This window comes from Monodon monoceros, unplaced genomic scaffold (assembly GCF_005190385.1).
Source record: "Monodon monoceros isolate NGI ecotype Baffin Bay Population unplaced genomic scaffold, NGI_Narwhal_1 Super_Scaffold_21, whole genome shotgun sequence".
NCBI classification, from domain to species: domain Eukaryota; kingdom Metazoa; phylum Chordata; class Mammalia; order Artiodactyla; family Monodontidae; genus Monodon; species Monodon monoceros.
This window is the reverse complement of record NW_021703778.1, coordinates 112,599,179-112,627,051: the sequence shown is the minus strand read 5'-3', so window position 1 is coordinate 112,627,051 and position 27,873 is coordinate 112,599,179. Positions and strand designations below refer to the sequence as shown.

At 38.3% G+C, this 27,873-nt stretch overlaps 1 protein-coding gene across 3 annotated transcripts in view; it reads left to right on the top strand.

Moving 5' to 3' along the window:
- SLC25A21 (solute carrier family 25 member 21) overlaps nucleotides 1–27,873 on the top strand; it is a 531,884-nt gene that overhangs the window by 498,921 nt on the left and 5,090 nt on the right. For all 3 annotated transcript variants that reach the window (XM_029236552.1, XM_029236553.1, XM_029236551.1), the window contains 2 exons: nucleotides 25,116–25,297; nucleotides 26,213–26,265. In XM_029236552.1, the coding sequence (XP_029092385.1) occupies nucleotides 25,116–25,297; nucleotides 26,213–26,265 (235 nt within the window). The remainder of the gene's footprint in view (nucleotides 1–25,115; nucleotides 25,298–26,212; nucleotides 26,266–27,873) is intronic.

Sequence of the window (27,873 nt, the reverse complement as noted above, 5' to 3'; positions counted from 1 at the left end):
GGTCAATTCATGTAATAGCCTCTAACACTTAAAGCTACTCAGCTCCAGTTTAAAGTCCCATATTTTATGAGAAAAATTAGAAAATATTTAGGGGACAAGAAGAAAACTCATCTGTAGATAGGGAGATAATACACACTACTACTCAAAATAAATATCTAAAAGGAACTGTGGTTTTTAAGCACAAGGAAGAAAAGATTATTGCAATAATGGTTTTTAAGTCATGATGAATGGTGACAGTTGATTACCCTTGCAAGTGAGCAAAAAACTGGAGTAAAATAGTTCAGGCATATGCATGAGGAATGTGGATCAGGAACAAAGAAAGTTCCCTGATTGATGACAGTTGGAGCAAATTATGAAAGTTAGCTGGAAGTGTTTAATAACAGAATAGATTTTTTATCAACATCAATATCTATTTACATAATTAAGGTGTGATCCACCAAAAATATTTTACTTAGGCTGGGTGACCTTCTTTTTTTAACCAATCAATTTTTTAAATTTTTATTTTATTGTGGTAAAAACATATAACATGAGATCTACACACAACAAATTTTTAAGTGCACAATACATCATTATTGTCCTTAGGTACAGTGTTGTACATCATATCTCTAGAGCTTATTCATCTTGCTTAGCTGAATCGTTATGCCTGTTGATTAGTAACTCATTTCCCCCTCCCCCAGCCCTTGGCAACCACTGTTCCACTCTTTGATTCTATGAATTTGAGTATTTTATATACCTCAATATAAGTGGAATCATGCAGTATTTATCCTTCTGTGACTGGCTTATTTCACTTTACATGTGTCCTCAAGGTTCATCCATGTTGTTACATATTGCAGAATTTCCTTCTTTGTAAAGATGAATGGTATTCCATTGTATATATATACCACGTTTCTTATCCATTCATCTGTCAATGTACATTTAGGTTGTTTCCATATATTGGCTGTTGTGAATAGTGCTGTGATGAATATAGGAGTGCTAATATCACTTTGAGATTCTGGTTTCATGGCTTTTGGAGAACTACTAAGAAGTGGGATTGCTAGATTATATAATAGTTCTATTTTTAATCTTTAAGAAACCTCTATACTATTTCCCATAAAGTCTACACCATTTTGCATTCCTATCAACAGTGTACAAGGGTTCCAATTTCTCCACATCCTTGCCAACACTTGTCTTTTGTTTCTTTTAATAATAGTCATCCTCACAGATACAAAGTGATATTTCTCTGTGGTTTTGATTTACACATCCCAGGTTATTAATGACATTGAGCATTTTTTCATATACCTGTTGGCCGTTTGTCAGTCTTCTTTGGAGAATGTCTATTCAAGTCCTTTGCCCATTTTTAAATCAGTTTATTAGTTTTCTTGGTATTGAATTGTAGGAGATCCTTATATATTTTAATATTAACCCCTCATCAGATATATGGTTTGCAAATACTTTCTCCCACTCCATAAGTTTCCTTTTTACACTTTTGTTTCCTTTGCTGTTCAGAAGTTTTTAGTTTGACATAGTCCCACATGTTTACTTTCGTTTTTATTGCCTGTGCTTTTGGTGTCATATCCATGAAATCACTGCTAAGACCAATAACATAAAACTTTTCCCATATGTTTTCTTCTAGGAGGTTTATGGTTTCAGGTCTTATTTTAAGTCTTAAATCCATTTTGAGTTGATTTTTGTGTATGGTATAAGGGTTCATTTTCATTCCTTTGGAAGTGGATACCTAGTTTTCCCAGCACCATTTGTTGAAGACTGTCCTTTCCCAAGTGTGTGTTTTTCGTACCTTTGTTGAAGATTGGTTGACCGTATATGCTTGGATTTATTTCTGGGCTTACTATTCTGTTCCGTTCATCTGTATGTCTGGCTTTATGTCAGTACCATACTGTTTTAATTACTGTAGCTTTGTAATATATTTTGCAATATATTTTGAAATCAGGAAGTGTGATGCCTCCAACTTTATTCATCTTTCTCAGGGTTAATTTGGCTACTTGTGGTCTTTTGTGATTCCAAATGAATTATATATTTTTTAAATTCTATAAAAAACGTTATTGAAATTTTTACAAGGATTGCATTGAATCTGAAGATCATTTGGGGTAGTATGGAAATTTCAACAACACTAAGTCTTCCAATACATGAACATGGGATGTCTTTGTGTTTGCTTCTCTTTTAAAATTTTTTCACCAGTGTTTTGGAGTTTTCAGTATAAAAGTCTTTCACCTCCTTAGTTCAGTTTATTACTAAGTATTTTTATTTTTGTTGGTGCTATTGTAAATGGGATTTCCTTTTCAGATAGTTCACTGTTACTGTGTAGAAACACGAGTGATTTTCATATGATGATTTTGTACCCTGCAGCTTTACTAAAGTAATTTATTAGTTCTAAGTGGTTTGGTATGGAGTCTTTAGGTTTTTCTACATATAAGACCATGTCATATGTAACAGGGACAATTTTATTTCTTCTGACTTTTTTTTTAAATATCTTTATTGGAGTATCATTGCTTTACATTGGTGTGTTAGTTTCTGCTTTATAACAAAGTGAACCAGCTATACATATACATATATCCCCGTATCTCCTCCCTCTTGCATCTCCCTCCCACCCTCCCTATCCCACCCCTCTAGGTGGTCACAAAGCACCAAGCTGATCTCCCTGTGCTATGTGGCTGCTTCCCACTAGCTATCTATTTTACATTTGGTAGTATATATAAGTCCATGCCACTCTCTCACTTTGTCCCAGCTTACCCTTCCCCCTCCCCATGTCCTCAAGTCCATTCTCTACGTCTGTGTCTTTATTCTTGTCCTGCCCCTAGGTTCTTCAGAACCATTTTTTTTTCTTTCTTAGATTCCATATATATGTGTTAGCATATGGTATTTGTATTTCTCTTTCTGACTTACTTCACTCTGTATGACAGTCGCTAGGTCCATCCAATCACTACAAATAACTCAATTTCATTTCTTTTTTATGGCTGAGTAATATTCCATTGTATATAGGTGCTACATATTCTTTATCCATTCATCTGTCGATGGACACTTAGGTTGCTTCCATTTCCTAGGTATTGTAAATAGAGCTGTAATGAACATTGTGGTACATGACATTTTGAATTATGGTTTTCTCAGGGTATATGCCCGGTAGTGGGATTGCTGGGTCATATGGTAGTTCTATTTTTAGTTTTCTAAGGAACTTCCATACTGTTCTCCATAGTGGCTGTATCAATTTACATTCCCACCAATGGTGCAAAAGGGTTCTCTTTTCTCCACACCCACCTCAGCATTTATTGTTTGTAGATTTTTTGATGATGACCATTCTGACTGGTGTGAGGTGATACCTCATTGTAGTTTTGGGTTTTTTTTTTATTTTAGCCTTTTTAGAAAATTTTTTTAACATCTTAATTGGAGTATAAATGCTTTACAATGGTGTGTTAGTTTCTGCTTTATAACAAAGTGAATCAGTTATACATATACATAGGTTCCCATATCTCTTCTCTCTTGCATCTCCCTCCCACCCTCCCTATCCGAACCCACTAGGTGCTCACAAAGCACCGAGCTGATCTCCCTGTGCTATGCGGCTGCTTCCCACTAGCTATCTATTTTATGTTTTGTAGTGTATATATGTCCATGCCACTCTCTCACTTTGTCACAGGTTACCCTTCCTCCTCCCAATATCCTCAAGTCCTTTCTGTAGTAGGTCTGTGTCTTTATTCCTGTCTTGCCCCTACTTTCTTCATGATCTTTTTTTTTCAGATTCCATATATATGTGTTAGCATACAGTATTTGTTTTTCTCTTTCTGACTTACTTCACTCTGTATGACAGACTCTAGGTCCATCCACCTCACTACAAATAACTCCATTTCGTTTCTTTTTATGGCTAATATTCCATTGTATATATGTGCCACATCTTCTTTATCTATTCATCTGTTGATGGACACTTACGTTGCTTCCATGTCCTGGCTATTGTAAATAGTGCTGCAGTGAACATTTTGGTACGTGACTCTTTTTGAATTATGGTTTTCTTAGGGTATATGCCCAGTAGTGGGATTGCTGGGTTGTATGGTAGTTCTATTTTTAGTTTTTTAAGGAAACTCCATACTGTTCTCCATAGTGGCTGTATCAATTTACATTCCCACCAGCAGTGCAAGAGGCTTCCCTTTTCTCCACACCCTCTCCAGCATTTATTGTTTGTAGAATTTTTTGATGATGGCCATTCTGACCAGAGTGAAATGATATCTCATTGTAGTTTTGATTTGCATTTCTCTAATGATTAACGATGTTGAGCATTCTTTCATGTGTTTGTTGGCAATCTGTATATTTTCTTTGGAGAAATGTCTATTTAGGTCTTCTGCCCATTTTGGGGTTGGGTTGTTTGTTTTTTTGATATTGAGCTGCATGAGCTGCTTGTAAATTTTGGAGATTAGTCCTTTGTCAGTTGATTCATTTGCAAATACTTTCTCCCATTCTGAAGGGCTGACTTTTCATCTTGTTTAAAGTTTCCTTTGCTGTGCAAAAGCTTTTAAGTTTCATTAGGTCCCATTTGTTTATTTTTGTTTTTATTTCCATGTCTATAGGAGGTGGGTCAAAAAGGATCTTGCTGTGATTTATGTCATAGAGAGTTCTGCCTATGTTTTCCTCTAAGAGTTTTATAGTGTCTAGCCTTACATTGAGGTCTTTAATCCATTTTGAGTTTATTTTTGTGTATGGTGTTAGGGAGTGTTCTAATTTCATTCTTTACATGTAGCTGTCCAGCATCACTTATTGAAGAGGCTGTCTTTTCTCCATTGTATATTCTGGCCTCCTTTATCAAAAATAAGGTAACCATATGAGCGTGGGTTTATCTCTGGGCTTTCTATCCTGTTCCATTGATCTATATTTCTGTTTTTGTACCACTACCATACTGTCTTCATTACTGTAGATTTGTAGTATAGTCTGAAGTTAGGGAACCTGATTCCTCCAGCTCCGTCTTTCTTTCTTAATATTGCTTTGGCTATTTGGGGTGTTTTGTGTTTCTATACAAATTGTGAATTTTTTTGTTCTAGTTCTGTGAAAAATGCCATTGGTAGTTTGATAGGGATTGCATTGAATCTGTAGATTGCTTTGGGTAGTATAGTCATTTGCACAATGTTGATTCTTCCAGTCCAAGAACATGTTATATCTCTCCATCTGTTGGTATCATCTTTAATTTCTTTCATCATTTTCTTATAGTTTTCTGTATGCAGGTCTTTTGTCTCCTTAGGTAGGTTTATTCCTAGGTATTTTATTCTTTTTGTTGCAGTGGCAAATGGGTGTGTTGCCTTAATTTCTCTTTCAGATTTTTCATCATTAGTGTATAGGTATGCAAGAGACCTCTGTGTATTAATTTTGTATCTTGCTACTTTACCAAATTCATTAACTAGCTCTAGTAGTTTTCTGGTAGCATCTTTAGGATTCTGTATGTATAGTATCATGTCATCTGCAAACAGTGACACCTTTACATCTTCTTTTCTGATTTTGATTCCTTTTATTTCTTTTTCTTCTCTGATTGCTGTGGCTAAAACTTCCAATACTATGTTGAATAATAGTGGTGAGAGTGGAAAACCTTGTCTTGTTCCTGATCTTAGTGGAAATGGTTGCATTTTTTCACCATTGAGGACGATGTTGGCTGTGGGTTTGTCATATATGGCCTTTATTATGTTGAAGTAAGTTCCCTCTATTCCTCTTTCTGGAGGGTTTTTATCATAAATGGGTGTTGAATTTTGTTGAAAGCTTTTTCTGCATCTATTGAGATGATCATATGGTTTTTATTCTTCAGTTTGTTAATATGGTTTATCACATTGCTTGATTTGCATATATTGAAGAATCCTTGCATTCCTGGGATGAACCCCACTTGATCGTGGTATGTGATCCTTTTAATGTGCTGTTGGATTCTGTTTGCTAGTATTTTGTTGAGGATTTTCACATCTATGTTCATCAGTGATATTGGCCTGTAGTTTTCTTTCTTTGTGACATCTTCATCTGGTTTTGGTATCAGGGTGATGGTGGCCTCGTAGAATGAGTTTGGGAGTGTTCCTCCCTCTGCTATATTTTGGAAGAGTTTGAGGAGGATAGGTGTTAGCTCTTCTCTGAATGTTTGATAGAATTCGCCTGTGAAGCCATCTGGTCCTGGGCTTTTGTTTGTTGAAAGATTTGTAATCACAGTCTCAATTTCAGGTCTTGTGATTGGTCTGTTTATATTTCCTATTTCTTCCTGCTTCAGTCTCGGAAGGTTGTGCTTTTCTAAGAATTTGTCTATTTCTTCCAGGTTGTCCCTTTTATTGGCATATAGTTGCTTGTAGTAATCTTTCATGATCCTTTGTGTCAGTTGTTATTTCTCCTTTTTCATTTCTAATTGTATTGATTTGAGTCTTCTCCCTGTTTTTCTTGATGAGTCTGGCTAATGGTTTATCAATTTTGTTTATCTTCTCAAAGAGCCAGCTTTTAGTTTTATTCATCTTTGCTATTGTTTTCTTCATTTCTTTTTCACTTATTTCCGATCTGATCTTTTTTATTTCTTTCCTTCTGCTAACTTTGTGGGGTTTTTTGTCTTCTTTCTCTAATTGCTTTAGGTGTAAGGTTATGTTGTTTATTTGAGATGTTTCTTGTTTCATGAGGTAGGATCGTATTGTTATAAACTTCCCTCTTAGAACTGCCTTTGCTGCATCCCATAGGTTTGGGTTCAGCATGTTTTCATTGTCATTTGTTTCTAGTTATTTTTTTATTTCTTTGATTTCTTCAGTGATGTCTTGGTTATAAAGTAGTGTATTGTTTAGCCTCCATGTGTTAGCATTTTTTACAGATTTTTTCCTGTAACTGACATCTACTCTGATAACATTGTGTTTGGAAGAGATACTTGATATGATTTCAATTTTCTTAAATTTACCAAGGCTTGATTTGTGACCCAAGATATGATGTATCCTGGAGAATGTTCCATGTGCACTTGAGAAGAAAGTGTATTCTGTTGTTTTTGGGTGGAATGTCCTATAAATATCAATTAAGTCCATCTTGTTTAATATATCATTTAAAACTTGTGTTTCCCTATTTATTTTCATTTTGGAAGATCTTTCTTTTGGTGAAAATGGGGTATTAAAGTCTCCTACTATAATTGTGTTTCTGTCGATTTCCCCTTTTATGGCTGTTAGCATTTGCCTTATGTATCAAGGTGCTATTTCTTCTGACTTTGTTGCCTTTTATTTTTTTTTCTTGCATAGTTGCTCTGACTAGGACTCCTCTTACTATGTTATTATGGTGAGAGTAGGCATCTTTGACAAGTTATTTGTTACTTGTTCGTTAGATATTCATGAAAAAGCTTTCAGTTTTTCACCAGTGAGTATGTTAGCTGTGGGCTTTTCTTATATGGACTTTATTTTGTTGAGGTAGTTTCTTTCTGAGTGTTTATCATGAAAACATGTTGAATTTTGTCAAATGCATTTTCTACGAATATTGAGATGTTCATGTGATTTTTCTTTTTATCCTTCATTCTCTTAATGCGCTCTAACACATTAATTGATTGTCATATGTCGAACCATCCTTTTATCCCAGGGATAAATCCCACTTTGTCATAATGTATGATCTTTTTAACGTGCTGTTGGATTTTATTTGCTAGAATTTTTTGAGAAATTTTACATCCATATTCATCAGGGATCTTTTCCTGTAGTCTTCTTTTCCTGGGTGTCTTTGTCAGGCTTTGGTATCAAGGTAATGCTGGCCTCATAAAATGAGTTGGATGTGTTCTCTCCTCTTCAATTTTTTGTAAGAATTTAAGAAGCATTGGTGTTAATTCTTCTTTAAATGTTTGGTAGAATTCACCAGTGAAGCTATCTAGTCCTGGGCTTTCCTTTGTTGGGAGGTTTTTGATTGTTGATTTAATCTCCATACTAGTTATAGGTCTGTTGACACTTTCTATTTGTTTGTGATTTAGTCTTGGTAGGTTGTTTATTTCTAGGAATTTATCCATTTCTTCTAGATTATCCAGTGTGTTTGTACATAATTGTTCGTAATAGCCCCTTATGATCCTTTTTAGTTTTGTGGCATCAGTTATAATGTCAGTTATAATGTCTCTTCTTTCATTTCTGACTTTGAGTCTTCTTTTTTTTCTTAATGAGTCTTGCTAAGGGTTTGTCAGTTTTATCTTTTTAAAAACCCCACTCAGTTTCGGTTTTTTTCCATTGTTTTTCTCGTCTCTATTTTATTTATTTCTGCTCTAATCTTAGTATTTCCTTCCTCCTGCTAACTTTGGGCTTAGTTTGCTCTCCTTTTCCTAGCTCCTTGAGCTGTAAAGTTAAATTGTTTATTTGAGATCTTTCTTCTTTTTAGTATAGGTGTTTATCACTATGAACCTCCCTCTTAGTACTCCTTGTGCTGCATCCCATAAGTTTGGGTATGTTGTGTTTTCTTTTCCTTTCGCTTGAGTTATTTTCTTTTTTTTTTACTTATTTATTTTTTATACAGCAGGTCCTTATTAGTTATCCATTTTATACATATTAGTGTATATGTGTTGAGGTATTTTCTAATTTCCTTTTTTATTTCTTCTTTGACTCAATGGTAATTCAAGAGTGTGTTGTTTAATTTCCACATATTTGTGAATTTTTCCATTTTCCTTCTGCTATTAATTTCTAGTTTAATTCGATTGTAGTTTAGAAAGATACTTGGAATTATTTCAGTCATCTTAAACTTAAGACTTGTTTTGTGACCTAAATGTGATCCATCCCAGAGAAAAATCAATGTGTGCTTGAGAAGAATATGTAATCTGATGCTTTGGGGTGGACTGTTCTTTATATGTCTTTTAGGTTCATTTGGTCTATAGTGTTGTTCAGGTCCTCTCTATCCCTGTTGGCTCTGTCTGGCTGTTCTATTCATTACTGAAAGTAGGGTATTAAATTCTCCTATGATTGTATTGCTCCCTTTAGTTCTGTCAATCTTTGCATTGTATATTTAGATGCTCTGATGTTGAAAGCATATATAATTGTTACCTTGGTTGATTGACCCTTTTATCATTATATAATGTCCTTCTTTGTCCCTTGTGACAGTTTTTGACTTAAAGTCTGTTTTGTCTGAAATAGGTATAGCTGCCTCTGCTCTCTTTTGGTTACCATTTGCATGGAATATCTTTTTCCATCCCTTCACTTTCAACCTATGTATCTCCTTAAATCTAATGTGAGTTTCTTGTAGACAATGTATAGTTGAGTCTTTTTTTTTTCATTCAGCCACTGTATGTCTTTTGATTGGCAAATTGAGTCAATTTATACTTACAGTAATTAATTAGGGAAGAATTTACTATTGCCATTTTGTTAATTGTTCTTTGTTAGGCTTGAAGGTCTTTTTTTCTGTTTTTTTCTCTCTTGCTGTCTTCCTTTGTATTTTGTTGATTTTTTTTTGTACTGATATACTTTGATTCCTGTATTTTTTTCTTTTGTATAACTTCTATGGGTATTTTTGTTGGAGGGAGGCTTACATAAAATATCTTATAACAGTCTATTTTAAGCTGATAAAAACTTAAGTTTAATTGCATACAAAAAGTGTACACATTAACTTCTCTCCCCCCATACTTTATGTTATTGTTGTTACAGTTTACATATATTCATATTGTATATCTTTTAACCTCTTTTTTAGTTATACTTTTAATATTTTTGTTTTTTAACTTTTATCCTAGATTTAAAAGTGATTTACCCACCACATTGCAGTAATACAGTATTCTGATTTGTCTATATGTTTATCTTTACCAGTGAATTTCATACTTTCTTATGCTATCATGTTGCTGTCAACAAACATCCTTTTAAGTTGAAGAACTCCTTTCAGCATTTCTTGTAACACAGGTCCAGTGGTGATGAACTCCCTCAGCTTTTGTTTATCTTGGAAGCCTTTATCTCACCTTCATTTTTGAAGGAACATTTTGCTGGGGATAGTATTATTGGTTAACTTTTTTTTTTCTTTCAGCACTTTAAATATATTATTCTATTTCCTTCCAACCTGCAAGGTTTCTGCTGAAAAAGTTGCTGATAGTTTTTGGGATTTCCCATGTGTATGACAGTCAGTTTTCTCTTGATGCTTTCAAAATCCTCTCCTTAACTTTAGGCAATTTGATTGTAATGTGTCTCAGTGTGGATTTCTTTGAGTTCATCTTACATTGTTTCTCTTGGGCTTCTTGGATCTGGATGTCCATTTTCTTCACCAGATCTAGGAAGTTATTAGCCATTATTTCTTTGAATAAGCTTTCTGGTCCTTTCTCTCTCTCTTCTCCTTATGGGACTCGCATAATGCTTATTTGGAGCTTTGTAGTATCTGATAATCTCGTAGGCTAGCTTCACTCTTTTTCCTTCCTTTTTCTTTTTGCTCCTCTGACTGAATTATTTCCAATGATCTGTCTTTGGGTATGCTGACCCCTTCTGTTTGATCTAGTCTGCTGCTGAATTCCTCTAGTGAATTTTTTGGTTCAATTATTGTGTTCTTCAGCTCCATGATTTCTGTCTGGTAATTTTTTACATTTTCTATCTCTTCATTAAAATTCTCTTCATTGAAATTCTCACTTTGTTCATGCATTGTTCCCTTGACCTCAGTGAGCATCTTTATGAGAGTTATTTTGAATTCTGTTTCAGGTAAATCATGTAATTCTCTTTCATTATAGTCAGTTTCTGGAGCTGCATTTTGTTCCTTTGTTTGGAACATCTTTGCCTGATTCTTCATTTTCCTTGACTCTCTGTGTTGGTGTCTGTACATTAGACAAGGCAGTCTTCATGGGCTGGCCTTATGCAGGAGAAGACACCCATGATTCAGTATGACCAGAGATGCTGGGGACCTGTACCAGCTCTTTCCCTCCTCAGGGAAAAGTATGCAGCTGTCATTTTTTTCTGCTCACTCTATACTGAGCAAGAGGAGAGATATGGCTTCTACCAGTCCATACCTCCATCTCAGTTCTCCCCCAGGTGGCTAGACTCTGCAGGACCCATCAGAAATCCAAGACTGGCAAGGAATATACCAGTTCCTTGGGCAGTCCCAGACAAGTTGGACATGCAAACCAATTCCTTCCCTCCACCCAACCCTGGGAGAAGATGGAAGCTAGGGAGTCTTCCTGATTATATGGTGAAACACTCGGGGCAGGGACTCTGGTGGGAGGTTGTGCTGAATCTCCCCACTGAATTCTGTAAGTCTGTTAATGTTCACCCAGGGTGCAGAAGACTTTCAACCAATTTCTAGATTTCTCATGCAGAGAATTTGTCCATGAATTGTTGTATTTGTGGGAGAAAGGAGGATCCAAGGCTTCCAACTCTGCCACCTTGCTGATGTCACTCTTTAGGTTAGGGGACATTCTGAGTTCACTTCCAGTCTTGTGATTCTTACGATTTCATTCTCTACCATTTAAGTCTTTGCTTGGACTGAGAGGTGATCTCCTTGAATGTTGAATTGGAGTACAGTCCTGAGAGGCAAGTATATATCTCTAATTCTGCTGGTGACACCTGACAGTCTCAGAGCTTCTCAGTATTTTGGCGTCTTCACTTCCAGATAATAGAATCTTGGCTCTCTTTTGGCTAATTTAAAATTATAGGAGATTGGTTCAAGATGGGGAGATTGGTTCAAGGTGGCAGAGTAGAAGGATGTGCACTCACTTCCTCTTGCGAGAGCGCCAGAATCACAACTAACTTCTGAACAGTCATCAACAGGAAGACACTGGAACTCACAAAAAGAGATACTCCACATCCAAAGACAAAGGAGAAGCCACGATGAGACGGTAGGAGGGGCGCAATCACATAAAATCAAATCCCGTAACCACTGGCTGGGTGACTTACAAACTGGAGAACAATTATACCACAGAAGTCTACCCACTGGAATGAAGGTTCTGAGCCCCATGTCAGGCTTCCCAACCTGGGGTTCCAGCAATGCGAGGAGGGATTCCCAGAAAATCAGACTTTGAAGCCTAGCAGAACTTGATCGTAGAACTTCTACAGGACTGGGGGAAACAGAGACTCCACTCTTAGAGGGCTCACACAAAATAGTGTGCACATCAGGATCCGGGGGAAGGAGCAGTGACCCCACAGGAGACTGAACCAGACCTACCTGCTAGTGTTGGAGGGTCTCTTGCAGAGGTGGGGAGTGGCTGTGGCTCACCATAGGGACAAGGACACTGGCAGCAGTAGTTCTTGGTAGTATTCCTTGGCATGAGCTCTCCTGGATTCGCCATTAGCCCCACCAAAGAGCCTGTAGCCTCCAGTGTTGGGTCACCTCAGGCCAAACAACCAACAGGGAGGGAACTCAGCCCCACCCATCAGCAGACAAGCGGATTAAAGTTTTATTGAGCTCTGCCCACCAGAGCAACACCCAGCTCTACACACCACCAGTGTCTCCCATCAGGAAGCTCTCACAAGACTCTTAGATAGCTTCATCCATCAGAGGTCAGACAGCAGAAGCAAGAAGAACTACAGTCCTGCAGCCTGTGGAACGAAAACCACATTCACAGAAAGATAGACAAGATGAAAAGGCAGAGGGCTATGTACCAGACGAAGGAACAAGATAAAACCCCAGAAAAACAATTAAATGAAAACGAGATAGGCAACCTTCCAGAAAAAGAAATCAGAATAATGATAGTGAAGATGAGCCAGGACCTTGGGAAAAAAATGGAGGCAAAGATCGAGAAGATGCAAGAAATGTTTAACAATGACCTAGAAGAATTAAAGAACAAAACCTAGAAGAATTAAAGAACAAACAGAGATGAACAATACAATAATTGAAATTAAAAATACACTAGTAGGAATCTATAGCAGAATAACTGAGGCAGGAGAATGCATAAGTGACCTGGAAGACAGAATGGTGGGATTCACTGCTGCAGAACAGAATAAAGAACAAAGAATGAAAACAAATGAATCCCAGGAGACCTCTGGGACAACATTAAACACACCAACATTCACATTATAGAGGTCCCAGGAGAAGAGAGAGGTAAGACCCAAGAAGATATTTGAAGAGATTATGGTCAAAAACTTCCCTAACATGGGAAAGGAAATAGCCACCCAAGTCCAGGAAGTGCAGAGAGTCCCAGGCAGGATAAACCCAAGAGAAACACACCAAGACACATAGTAATCAAATTGACAAAAAATTGAAGACAAAGAAAAATTATTAAAACCAACAAGGGAAAAATGACAAATAACATACAAGGGAACTCCCATAAGGTTAACAGCTGATTTCTCAGCAGAAAGTCTACAATCCAGGAGGGAGTGGCACAATATATTTAAAGTGATGAAAGGGAAAAATCTACAACCAAGATTACTCTACCCAGCAAGGATCTCATTCAGATTCTACAGAGAAATCAAAAGCTTTACAGACAAGTAAAAGCTAAGGGAATTCAGCACCACCAAACCAGCTCTACAACAAATGCTAAAGAAACTTCTCTAAGTGGGAAACAAGAAGAGAAAAGGACCTACAAAAACAAACCCAAAACAATTAAGAAAATCTTAATAGGAACATACATACCGATAATTACCTTAAAAGTGAATGGATTAAATGCTCCAACCAAAAGACACGGGTTTGCTGAATGGATACAAAAGCAAGACCCATATATATGCTGTCTACAAGAGACCGACTTCAGACCTAGGGACACATACAGACTGACAGTGAGGGGATAGAAAAAGAAATTCCATGCAAATGGAAATCAAAAGAAAGCTGGAGTAGCAATACTCATAACAGATAAAATGGACTTTAATATAAAGAATATTACAAGAGACAAGGAAGGACACTACATAATTATCAAGGGATCAATCCAAGAAGAAGATATAACATTAGAAATATATATGCACCCAACATAGGAGCACCTCAATACATAAGGCAACTGCTAACAGCTATAAAAGAGGAAATCGACAGTAACACAATAATAGTGGGGGAATTTAACACCTCACTTACACCAGTGGACAGATCATCCAGACAGAAAATTAATAAGGCAACACAAGCTTTAAATAACACAATAGACCAGATAGATTTAATTGATATTTATAGGACATTCCATCCAAAAACAGCAGATTACACTTTCTTCTCAAGTGCACATGGAACATTTTTCAGGATAGATCATATCTTGGGTCACAAATCAAGCTTCAGTAAATTTAAGAAAATTGAAATCGCATCAAGCATCTTTTCTGACCACAATGAGATTAGAAATCAATTACAGGGAAAAAAATGTAAAAAGCAGAAACACATGGAGGCTAAACAATACATTACTAAATAACCAAAAGATCACTGAAAAAATCAAAGAGGAAATCAAAAAAACCTAGGGAACAAGTGACAATGAAAACACGATGATCCAAAGCCTATGGGATGCAGAAAAGCAGTTCTAAGAGGGAATTTTATAGCAATAAAATCCGACCTCAAGAAACAAGAAAAATCTCAAATGAAGAATCTAACCTTACACGTAAAGAAACTAGAGAAAGAAGAACAAACAAAACCCAATGTTAGTAGAAGGAAAGAAATCATAAAGATCAGAGCAGAAATAAATGAAATACAAACAAACAATAGCAAAGATCAAAAAAACTAAAAGCTGGTTCCTTGAGAGGGTAAACAAAATTGATAAACCTTTAGCCAGACTCATTAAGAAAAAGAGGGGGGCTTCCCTGGTGGCGCAGTGGTTGAAAGTCCGCCTGCCGATGAAGGGGACACGGGTTCATGCCCCGGTCCAGGAAGATCCCACATGACACAGAGCAGCTAGGCCTGTGAGCCATGGCCGCTGAGCCTGCGCGTCCGGAGCCTGTGCTCCGCAACGGGAAAGGCCACAACAGTGAGAGGCCCGCGTACCGCAAAAAAAAAAAAAAGAAAAAAGAGGGAGAGGCCTCAAATCAATAAAATTAGAAATGAAAAATGACAAGCTACAACGGACACCACAGAAATACAAAGCATCATAAGAGACTACTACAAGCAGCGCTATGCCAGTAAAATGGACAACGTGGAAGAAATGGAAAAATTCTTGGAAAGGTATAACCTTCCAAGACTGAACCATGAAGAAATAGAAAATATGAGCAGACTAATCACAAGTAATGAAATTGAAATTGTGATTAGAAATCTTCCAACAGGGCTTCCCTGGTGGCACAGTGGTTGAGAGTTCGCCTGCCGATGCAGGGGACACGGGTTCGTGCCCTAGTCTGGGAAGATCCCACATGCCGCGGAGCGGCTGGGCCTCTGAGCCATGGCCGCTGAGCCTGTGCACCCGGAGCCTGTGCTCCGCAACGGGAGAGGCCACAACAGTGAGAGGCCCGTGTACCGCAAAAAAAAAAAAAAAAATCTTCCAACAAACAAAAGTCCAGGACCACATGGCTTCACAGGTGAATTCTATGAAACATTTAGAGAAGAGTTAACACCCATCTTTCTCAAACTCTTCCAAAAAATTGCAGAGGAAGGAACACTCCCAAACTCATTCTATGAGGCCACCATCACCCTGATACCAAAACCAGACAAAGATACTACAAAAAAAGAAAATTACACACCAATATCACTGATGAATATAGATGCGAAAATCCTCAACAAAATACTAGCAGACAGAATCCAACAACACATTAAAAGGATCATACACCATGATCAAGTGGGATTTATCCCAGGGATGCCAGGATTCTTCAGTGCACACAAATCAATCAATTTGATACACCATATTAACAAATTGAAGAACAAAAACCATATGATCATCTCAATAGATGCAGAAAAACCTTTTGGCAAAATTCAATACCAATTTATGATAAAATAACTCTCCAGAAAGTGGGCAGAGAGGGAACTTACCTCAACACAATAAAGGCCATGTATGACAAAACCACAGGAAACATCATTCTCAGTGGTGAAAATCAAAGCATTTCCTCTAAGATCAGGAACAAGACAAGGATGTCTACTCTCGCCACTGTTATTCAACATAGTTTTGGAAGTCCTAGCCACTGCAATCACAGAAGAAAAAGAAATAAAAGGAATCCAAATCGGAAAGGAAGAAGTAAAACTGTCACTGTTTGCAGATGACATGATACTATACATAAATAATCCTAAAGATGCCACCAGAAAACTACTACAGCTAATCAATGAATTTGGTAAAGTTGCAGGATACAAAATTAATGCACAGAAATCTCTTGCATTCCTATACACTAACAATGAAAAATCAGAAAGAGAAATTAAGGAAACAATCCCATTCACCACTGTAACAAGAAGAATAAAATACCTAGGAATAAACCTACCTGAGGAGGTTAAAGACCTGTACTCAGAAAACTGTAAGACACTGATGAAAGAAATCAAAGATGACACAAACAGTTGGAGAGATATACCATGTTCTTGGATTGGAAGAATCAATATTGTGAAAATGACTATACTACCCAAAGCAATCTACAGATTCAATGCAATCCCTATCAAATTACCAATGGTATTTTTTACAGAACTAGAACAAAAAATCTTAAAATTTGTAGGGAGACACAAAAGACCCCAAATATACAAAGCAATCTTGAGGGGAAAAAATGGAGCTGGAGGTATCAGACTCCCTGACTTCAGACTATACTACAAAGCTACAGTAATCAAGACAATATGGTACTGGCACAAAAACAGAAATATAGATCAATGGAACAGGATAGAAAGCGCAGAGATAAACCCATGCACCTATAGTCAACTAACCTATGACAAAGGACGCAGGGATATACAATGGAGAAAAGACAGCCTCTTCAATAAGTGGTGCTGGGAAAACTGGACAGCTAAATGTAAAAGAATGAAATCAGAATACTTCCTAACACCATACACAAAAATAAACTCAAAATGGATTAAAGACCTAAATGTAAGACCAGACATTATAAAACTCCTTGAGGAAAACATAGGAAGAACACTCTTTGACATAAATCACACCAAGGTCTTTTTTGACCCACCTCCTAGAGTAATGGAAATAAAAACAAAAATAAACAAATGGGACCTAATGAAACTTAAAAGCTTTTGCACAGCAAAGGACACTATAAACAAAACAATAAGACAACCCTCAGAATGTGAGAAAATATTTACAAACGAATCAATGGACAAAGGATTAATCTCCAAAATATACAAACAACTCATGCAGCTCAGTATTAAGAAACAACCCAATCAAAAAATGGGCAGAAGACCTAATTAGACATTTCTCCAAAGACACACAGATGGCCAAGAGGCATATCAAAAGCTGCTCAACATCACTAATTATTAGAGAAATGCAAATCACAACTACAGTGAGGTATTACCTCATCCTGGTTAGAATAGCCGTCATCAGAAAATCTACAAACAACAAATTCTGGAGAGGGTGTGGAGAAAAGGGAACCCTCTTGCAGTATTGATCTGAATGTAAATTGATACAGCCACTATGGAGAACAGTATGGAGGTTCCTTAAAAAACTAAAAATAGAACTACTATATGACCCAGTGACCCCACTACTGGGCATATACCCAGAGAAAACCATAGATCAAAAAGACACATGCACACCAATGTTCATTGCAGCACTATTTACAATAGCCAGGTCATGGAAGCAACCTAAATGCCCATCGACAGATGAATGGATAAAGAAGATGTGGTACATATATACAATGGAATATTACTCAGCCATAAAAAGGAGTGAAATTGGGTCATTTGTAGAGACGTGGATGGATCTAGAGACTGTCATACAGAGTGAAGTAAGTCAGAAAGAGAAAAACAAATATCGTATATTAACGCATATATGTGGAATCTAGAAAAGTGGCACAGATGAACCGGTTTGCAAGGCAGAAATAGAGACACAGATGTAGAGAACAAACGTATGGACACCAAGGGGAGAAGCGTGGGGTGGGGTGGTGGTGGTGGGATGAATTGAGAGATTGAGGTTGACATATATGCACTAATATGTATAAAATAGATAACTAATAAGAACCTGCAGTATAAAAAAATAAAATAAAATTTGAAAAAAACCTTTTATACTTATAAGACTTTAAATAAATAAATTAAATTATATTTCTTTGTAAGGTAGACAATTTCTGTAAGCTTCAGATACCTCATCTGCTCAGCAATATTGTGAGGCTTAAATATACAGAAAGTGCTTAACACAGTGCCTAGCACATCGTGTCTTATCATTATCATCATCATCTTTGTCCAGTTTTTAAAATAAACTAATGGAAAGGGCAAAATGACATTTCAAGTAATATGATAGTCAAGCCAGAAGGCTAACCATTTAGCTAATGCATGGTGACTTGTAATAATGAGATGTCTTCCGTTGAGTTCATAAAACCAAACAAGTGACTAAGTTTTTAAGAGGCAGAAGTTAGGTACTGTCTCATCGAACTTTGATAGTGAAAGTCCAGAAGTAACTCCCTTCTCTTTACTGCATGTTTACCCCTGCATTTTGTTCACACCCCCATTTCAGTACTCATCACATTGTACTATGATACTTCATTATAAAGCCACCCTATCCCCTCTCTGGACCATTTACCTTCACACTCAATTCTAGCACCCACTGTAGGACCAGGCATTTGTAGACATACAATAAATGTATGTTGGATGAATATACAACAAATGAATGGTGAATGAGAAGGAATATAACATAATGAATGGGATATAATATAACAATGGTTGGAAGTCTGAAGAACTTGAGTTCAAATCCAAGCTCCACCTCCTCTAAGCAGTGTGATCTTGATCAAGTGACTTAACTCTTTAAGTTTCATGTCCTTATCTGTAAAATGGTGTTATGTACTTAATTCATAGGGTTCTTATATGATATGTAGGTTTTGTACATGTTTTTGCATATAAAATTATCTATCAATAAGTAACTATTATTAACAGTACCATTAACTTTCTTAATGAAAATTATGAAAAATAGCACAAATATCATACCATGTACATTATTTTATTACTTCTCTTTACTTTTATTGTTATTTGTCATTATGGTTATTGACAGAAATGCTGGCATGATTCACTGATTGCCAGTACAGCATGACCCATTCAAACTGTGTGATAGGTTTCACTCAGACCCAACAACCTCACAGATGTGCTTTCTTCCTTTGGATGGACCTGGGGTAGGAAAAGGTGAACAGAGTTAATAGCATTGTGTTCAGTTCTGCAGCCTTAAAAAACAAAGCTCTGCTTCCACCAAAGAAGGCTTTAAAATGCTTCCCAGCACATCCAGATCCTTTTAGAGCATCATTTATCCAGTCCAAGGATCCAAAAAGATGAACCATAAGCTTCAGTTTAGCAGTGGTTCTCAGACAAGCATCCATCAGGATAATTCGGAAGACTTGTTTAGACAGATTGTTGTGCTCCATCCCGAGTTTGGGGTGCTGTAGGCCTGGGGTAAAACCCCAATTTTCATTTCTACTAAGTTCTCACATGATACTGATGATGGTGGTTCAGGGACCACACTTTGAGAGCCATTGAGTTCATAGATATGGTTGAGGTATGAGAAACCTGAGTCCAGAGTGGAAATATTTGCAGAAATCTTTTCACTAAGGTGAATTGCCTGATAACGCCCATGAAAATGAGGGCTTTCTGTTTTCAGCACCAATGTTTTCAACACTGCACTGTCCTTTTTTTACTTTATAAATTTATTGGTAGGGGAAATGATTTGATGAAGATGTTTTTAAGCTTCTATGAGCCTGATAAAATCTATAGACATTTTCTCCTGAAAAGCCCATCTGCGCATACCCAGAACCATTGCTTATAATTTCAGGAGGTTCTCAGGCACCTCCCACAACAACCCACCCACCAACCCTTAGGCGTATCAGTAGAAAAACTATCCCCTAAGGCAAAGTCTTGGGTTCACTTGGATGTAACAAAAATTCCCTTCTTACACCTAAGCTTTCAGTTCACTCATTTGTAAAATAGGAATAAAAATAATAGTTCTTACCTCAAAGACTGTGAAGATTAACTGATATAATACACTGAAGAGCCTAATTTGAAAACCAGAAACACTAAATATTACCTTTTGCTCTCTCTTTATAGTCTTGCTACAACAATCCTCATTCTTGAGGCAAGTGGATGCCTCTCCCTACTAGGGGAAAGATCAGGAAGTGTAAGAAAGAAGAGCCAGCCCAAAGAGTAACATTTCAAGACTTTACTCTGTGCCCACTGCATTCTTTTGCTAAAATCTGGTCACAGGATGCCATATCATGTTTTTTTCTGTGAGTCCCTGAGTAATGGGGTCTGGCAAGCCCAGGCCTGGCTCTATGACCTGAGAGTCTCAATTCATTTGCCTGGAAATACTCCACTTTGCAAATGTCCTATGCCTTGTCATGTCCCCATGTTAACGCCTCCTGGCAGAAAGACAGAAACATAAAGTTCTAATAGGGGTTCATTTACAGGGTAGAAGATACTGAGTTTTGAGAAATAGTGATTAAGGTCAAAGCCTGATTCTCATTGTTTCTACAAAGATAAACTACAGTGATAGGCTAATCCACAGACATTTATTTAGCACTTACTGTGCACACTGTGTAGTAGGTGACACAAAGAGGAATAACACATGCTCCTGTTCTGTGCCAGCTCACATTCCAGCAGGGAAGATCGATACACACAAAAATAAACCAGACACAAAGAGAGCCAGAGCAAGGACGATCAAGGATCAGGCAGTGTTTCAGGAGTGCCCGAGAGGGAGAAATCAATTTTGATGGGGATCCACGGAAGTCTCTTGGGCAAGGTGGGATTTAAACTGGACCATAAAGAGTGGGGCTGCTATCTGTGAATATGACGGAGAATGACATTCTAGGTTGTGGGAGTTGTTTGAAGAAAAACATGGACTTAGAAAAGTGTTCGGTAGAAATGTGCATGATTATGATTTAACCAGCATGAGTGTAGTTTGGCTTGGGGGTAGAGGTGTAGAATTTGAGGCTAGAAAGGTAGGTTGAAAGCATATCATGGGAAACAAACCAAGGCCAATGAGGAGCTTTGGCTTTACTCTCTGTGCTGTGGGGAAGGGTTGAGGGTCTTTGAGTAGGGAGGCACCAGAAGCAGATACGTTTTTATTAAAAAAAAAAAATCCCTGGTGCCACTGTGAAGAACAGATGATAGAAGCAAGAAGAAAACAAGACTTGGTGAAAGTAATGGGAACCTGAGCTAAAGCCAAAGAAGTAGCAAGAGCAGCCGGAGGGGGACGAAGAGGAGGGGCATTTGAGGGACTGTGTTCTTCCAAAGGATGGTTGATGACATGCAGCAAAGAAAGCAGAGGTGAGCTGGCAGGGCTCTCCTTGGCGCATCCGATCCCAGTCTGGGTTGCTGCCTAGAGCAGACCATGGACTCAGAGGAAGAGGCTGGAAAGGGGCCCAGAGGCCGGGTGGTGAGGGATAGCTCTTGGCCATCCCCAAAAGACTTTTCTCCTCCCTAGAATGCCCAGAGGGGTAGCAATTGACCATCTGCTTTGCCTGCCTGGAATATCAAAATCAGTGATTCCCAGACATGGGCCCTCAGCCTGGCAATGTCAGAAGTCCTGAAGTTCTTTTTTTTTTTTTTTTTAACATCTTTATTGGAGTATAATTGCTTTACAATGGTGTGTCAGTTTCTGCTTTATAACAAAGTGAATCAGTTATACATATACATATGTTCCCATATCTCTTCCCTCTTGTGTCTCCCTCCCTCCCCCCCTCCCTATCCCCCCCCACTAGGTGGTCACAAAGCACCGAGCTGATCTCCCTGTGCTATGTGGCTGCTTCCCACTAGCTACCTATTTTACGTTTCATAGTGTACATATGTCCATGCCACTTTCTCACTTTGTCACAGCTTACCCTTCCCCCTCCCTGTGTCCTCAAGTCCATTCTCTAGTAGGTCTGTGTCTTTATTCCCATCTTGCCCCTAGTTTCTTCATGACCTTTTTTTTCCTTTTTTTCAGATTCCATACATATGTGTTAGCATACGGTATTTGTTTTTCTCTTTCTGACTCACTTCACTCTGTATGACAGACTCTAGGTCCATCCACCTCACTACAAATAACTCCATTTCGTTTCTTTTTATGGCTGGGTAATATTCCATTGTATATATGTGCCACATCTTCTTTATCCATTCATCTGTTGATGGACACTTACGTTGCTTCCATGTCCTGGCTATTGTAAATAGAGCTGCAATGAACATTTTGGTACATGACTCTTTTTGAATTATGGTTTTCTCAGGGTATATGCCCAGTAGTGGGATTGCTGGGTCATATGGTAGTTCTATTTTTAGTTTTTTAAGGAAACTCCATACTGTTCTCCATAGTGGCTGTATCAATTTACATTCCCACCAACAGTGCAAGAGGGTTCCCTTTTCTCCACACCCTCTCCAGCGTTTATTGTTTGTAGATTTTTTGATGATGGCCATTCTGACTGGTGTGAGGTGATACCTCATTGTAGTTTTGATTTGCATTTCTCTAATGATTAGTGATGTTGAGCATCCTTTCATGTGTTTGTTGGCAATCTGTATATCTTCTTTGGAGAAACGTCTATATAGGTCTTCTGCCCATTTTTGGATGGGGTTGTTTGTTTTTTTGATATTGAGCTGCATGAGCTGCTTGTAAATTTTGGAGATTAATCCTTTGTCAGTTGCTTCATTTGCAAGTATCTTCTCCCATTCTGAGGGTTGTCTTTTCATGTTGTTTATGGTTTCCTTTGCTGTGCAAAAGCTTTTAAGTTTCATTAGGTCCCATTTGTTCATTTTTGTTTTCATTTCGATTTCTCTAGGAGGTGGGTCAAAAAGGATCTTGCTGTGATTTATGTCATAGAGTGTTCTGCCTGTGTTTTCCTCTCAGAGTTTGATAGTGTCTGGCCTTACATTTAGGTCTTTAATCCATTTTGAGTTTATTTTTGTGTATGGTGTTAGAGAGTGTTCTAATTTCATACTTTTATATGTACCTGTCCAGTTTTCCCAGCACCACTTAATGAAGAAGCTGTCTTTTCTCCACTGTATATTCTTGCCTCCTTTATCAAAGATAAGGTGACCATATGTGCGTGGGCTTATTTTAAAGCAACTTTTAGGTACTTTCCCAGGTGATTCTGATCTGGGAACCTAAGGTGGGTCTGAGGTGGGTCCGAGTATCCATATGTTGTAAAGCTCCCAGGTGACTCTGATGCACAACTGGATTTGGGAACTACTGTGGGATCTTACTGTTGAGCTGGGAAATGAATAGAAAACATGGGTTCAATGTATGCTTGTGCTAGTGAACACTATGATGGCTTGAAGACCTTAGGATTTGGTCCCCAACAGCATCTCAAACATAATGACCTTCATTGAGTGTCTTAGCCTCTCCTCCCTCCCCAACTCCAATCCTCAGCGAACACATCAGGAGGTGGGAGAAGCTGTGTGATTGACAGGGTCCCTTGAACTTCCCAAAAGGTCATTGTGCATATACAAGTCATCACTTTCACCCTTGTCCTTGGCTGTGTCGCAGGAGCACCATGAGAGGGTCTCATCATAGGTGTTTTGAGACTTTAGAAAACAGGTTACATAAAAATACTATCCATTTTCTGCCAGGCTTGTACAATATTCATAGCACTTTTACTACTATTATTGTTTTTATTTCTCAGAAAAACCATGCAGTACAAAGTTAAGGTGGGTGTTAAAAACATCCCTTCTACACACTGGGCTCCATGGGATTCAGTGACTCGTGCAAGGTCAGACAACCAGAACTGGCCCTGAATCCGCCATCCTCCCGAGCTCCAGTTCTGCTTCTGTGCCAGAATGGAGAAGGGTAACATAAAGGCATTTTTCTCTCCTTGTAAAAGGGAAAAAAATGGGGGAAGGGGAAATTATTTAAACACACCTCACTCATACTGCAATCACTGCATTGTTTTTCCTGTTGAAAGACCCTGTTGGTTTTTAAATCCCTTTAAACCTACCCGACACCTGTATGGCCCAGATCCAAGAATTATTACCGAACCCCTCACTTTTTATATTTAACCACACAGGAGTTTCTGTGATGGTATCTGGCTCTTGTTTCAGTTGAAAATTTCAGAGCTTCCAGAATTTTTCTTCTTCCATCAAAGCTATAAGCATGCAATGCTCAGACCTGATTTTTTTTTTTTTTATTAAGCAGAGAATGGTTCCCACATTTACTTCTCCTGCTGGATAAACATAGCATCATGGCACTACCCTGTATTGTTCCTCTGTGAAGATCCCTCCGAAATATTGACCAAAAGAGAGGCCAGGGGAAGGATAGGGGAGGTCTCCGTCAGCAACTTGGTTTGTGAGATGACCTCTCTTCAGGGCAAGAACTGAGGCTGACAGCAAAATGAGAACTTTCCAGCAAATTCATTGTAACAAAGCCTAATGTGAGCTCACTAGGCACAAAAATAGGCAAAAAGAAAGTGACTTCCACATAAGACCTAATTAAATACTTTGATGTCAGGAGCAGAGCAGGGAGGGGTGGAAAATCAAATCAGACCAAAGTGAAGGACCCAAATTCAAATGGAAAGAAGAAATTTTTTTCTCTCTCTTTCTTCCTCCCTTTGTGTGTGCGTGTATGTCTCTCTCCCTGTCTCTTTTCTGTCTCTGTCTCTCACCTTTTCTTCCTTTGCCATTGAAGGAAGAATAAGATTCAGGAACAATGGGTTGAAAATTCTTCAGCCAATAGTCCAGTGACTTACTACTGTTTACAATGCACAGAACGTCACAGGCTGTTTTGCAGCCTTCCCAAGCTGGTTTGTTAATAACAGGAAGCTAGCACTTCTCAGTACAGTGGATCAGCTACACGTGAAAATAAATGCAAAAAACCTGGAGGGGAATAGCAGCAGACCGAGAGTAGCCTTGATTTAATTTAACATTTGGGGGTCCACACACAAATGAGCATTTTAGTAGGCTTCATGGTGGAAGTTGCTGTCATTTGTAAAATATTCTGGCCAATTAGCTAATAGTGTGCTTGAATTTCTCCTGTTTTGATACAGTAATACTAAGTACATTGTGAAGCCCAATTATACAAATCATCCCCATATGCCATACCAGTCTTTCTTTATGAACTGTGTTTATAAATCCTGTGTGAGGAAATGTGTACTTCAGCAATTTAGACCATGTGTAAAAACATAGCCAATGGGATTGTCAAGAAAACAAGTTCCAGCCTAGGAAATCCTAATGTGTTCCGCTGGAATAACAGGAGGGTGCCGGGGAGTGCAACGCTCTGCTTAAATACATAGTGCTTTATAGTGTTTAACCGACTTAGGGGCTTACGCTTCCCTTTCTGTTATTTTATTCTTCTTTTCTTTTAGGATCCAACCTTGGAGTTTCTGAGAAAATTTGGGGTTGGTCTTCTCTCGGGCACAATAGCCTCAGTCATTAACATCCCTTTTGATGTTGCCAAAAGTAGGATTCAAGGGCCTCAGCCAGTTCCTGGAGAGATCAAGTACAGAACCTGTTTTAAAACAATGGCCACCGTCTATCAGGAAGAAGGGTAACACATTCTTATTTTAATAAATGTGCAAGACTGAAGCATTGCTAAAACCATATTGTACTTCCATTTTGATGAGAGCCATTAAGCCCTCCTGAATTGGGTGTGTGTCTGAGAAGCTCTAGGGAATAGATGAGAAACTTTGTGAGATAACACAGTAATGAGATGTTGGCAAAATCTTCTTACGCCATCAAGAAACATAAGCCACGATCATTCAATATACTGTATGTTTGTCCTAGAATGCCAAGGTGAACTTTTTGCTTGTCGGTTTGCACAGTATGCTATTGCATATAATATGCCCTGTTCCCACGTGGGCAGGAGAGTAATTCTTCTGACTATACATCTAATCAAAATGTCACCTAATTATTTTCTCCTGAGAGAATTAAACATGAGAGTTCTGTGAAGGTAGTTTTCTTTTAAGAATTTAAAGTATGTGCCTTTTTCTACTGTTTTTTGGGTTTTTTTAAGTCTTATTTTCGTCTCTTCATCCCTCCTCAGCAGGTCTTATTCTCAAGTAAGCAAGTAGTATTTTATTATTTTGATCTAAACTGCATCGTATTTCCTTCTGTGAGGACTGCGTTTATGGTCTTTTAAACTCAATTCCAAGAGTCATTTTGTCCATATACACAGCTGTCTTGAAAGTAAGGCCTGTCTGGATAGCAAAAACCATCTCGCTGATGAAAGTCCTATTTGCGATGGGACAAGATCAGCATAGCTTGGGTATTAAAGGATTAATTCTTTCCTCTCATCCAATTTGCTGCAGAGAATACTTAGCCCGATACTGTCTGTTTTGAGATTTGAAAATTTTTCTCAAATGACTTTTCTGGGTAAATGCTGGGTCAGCATCTCAGTAAAGCTGAGGTACAACTGCATTTTGTTTTCAGAATAAGAATGTTGCTGTTTCCCTTCCGGTTCTAGCATTTTAGCTTTGTATAAAGGCCTGCTTCCCAAGATTATGAGGCTTGGACCAGGTAATAATGTTTTCATTACTTATATCCTTCCTTCCTTATTTCTTTAGTATCCCTTTTATCTTATTTGTGTCTATCTGCAACACAACTAAAGTTTGTCACACTGTGAAACATGGAAACCTTAAGGATAAAAAGTTGTCTGGGAGTATTCAAGACACTAAAGGCGTCCATTAGAAACGTTCTGCTTTTGTTTATAAGGTACTATTTGTGGCCTTACTGGAGGCTAATAGAAGCCAAAGCCCACCTTAAGTCAATCGGAAAGGATGCACAGCCAGCCAGTCGGAGTTGAGTCGCTTCTGGCTGAAAGGGAGGATTTTTTGCTGAGTGAGGGACCAGCCCAATAAAACTTTCCCTGTGCTTCTAGTTCATTCTTGCTCCTGCCTCAGCTTCGCTTCAGAAGGAGAAAAGGAGGACAGCTAGTCTCCATGAACAGCCAGTGCAACTCTCCCCACTGTCGCCTCCGGGAAGCAAGAATGGAAAAGCTGCAGCCTGGCGCTCACCTTCCTAGCTCCTGTCAGCATGATGGTGGAGGCTCCTGGCTCGGGGCCTTACCTCAGGATGCCAGCCCACAAAAAGCCGGCTGTCATTCCCACAGGGAGAGTCAGCTGCCTCTGTGTAAATAGATAAGAAAGCAACTGCTGCAGACTCAACCACCTGGGCAAATAGTCTTGGATGATAAGCAACCTTGTGAATAAGTACAGAAGTATGCACTAGACCACACATATTATTTTACCAGGCTACACTCACCTTAGACATCCTGGAAATCTTCCCCAGAACTGTCCCCTACTCCTCCCCTTTCTCCCTTTCCCAATCCTCCCTTTGAACACTGATGTCCCCTTCCCCTGCCACACTCACACACATGCACATTTATCTTTAAATCTCAGCCCAGTGAACGAGCATTTCTGCCAACGTGAGATATAGAACAGCAGTCTGTAAATTGAAGCTCGTGAACAGTTCCTACTTTTGTATATTTTGAAAACACTTCCACAGTTCCCAATCCATCTATCCCAGCCTTTATAGGCATTTAAGCATGGATTTTTGCTTCACATTTGAGATTCAGACCTGCCTTCTATTTGTTATTGGCCCGTGTGTCAACACGACCCCAATGACAAAGAATATTGGTGATTTTGTGCCACTCTCTCTTCAAGAATGTGGTGTTTTTCCTTCACCACACAGTATAAACCTGCTAGTAGACCCAGTATTAGAGAAAATCATAGGACTGGCCCTAATCCAGCTTTCTCAGGACGGGATGGGCCTGAAAAGGGAGAGCGATCAGGGAGAGTTTAGCTAAAACGGTAATTGACTGGAACCTTAATCCAAAACTCTTAAATAATCTGACCCCAAGTTTTGTTAGAGGCTTGCAAATGTTTGGTTGGCTTTTTAAGTGTTTTTTGCATGAGGTATCCTGAGTTGCTGTGGTGTTAAATCCAATGAAAGGTGTTCTTGTGAACATACTGTCCAGGCTAAACAAAATTGTGAATAACTGGAAATCTCACTCAAGGACATGGCCTCCACTCTCATCCCAAACATACAGGTCCTAGCAACCTCAAAGGAAAGAAAGGTGTAGAGAGAAAGGTAAGACTTTTGAGTTAAGGATAAGATTTTTTTTCG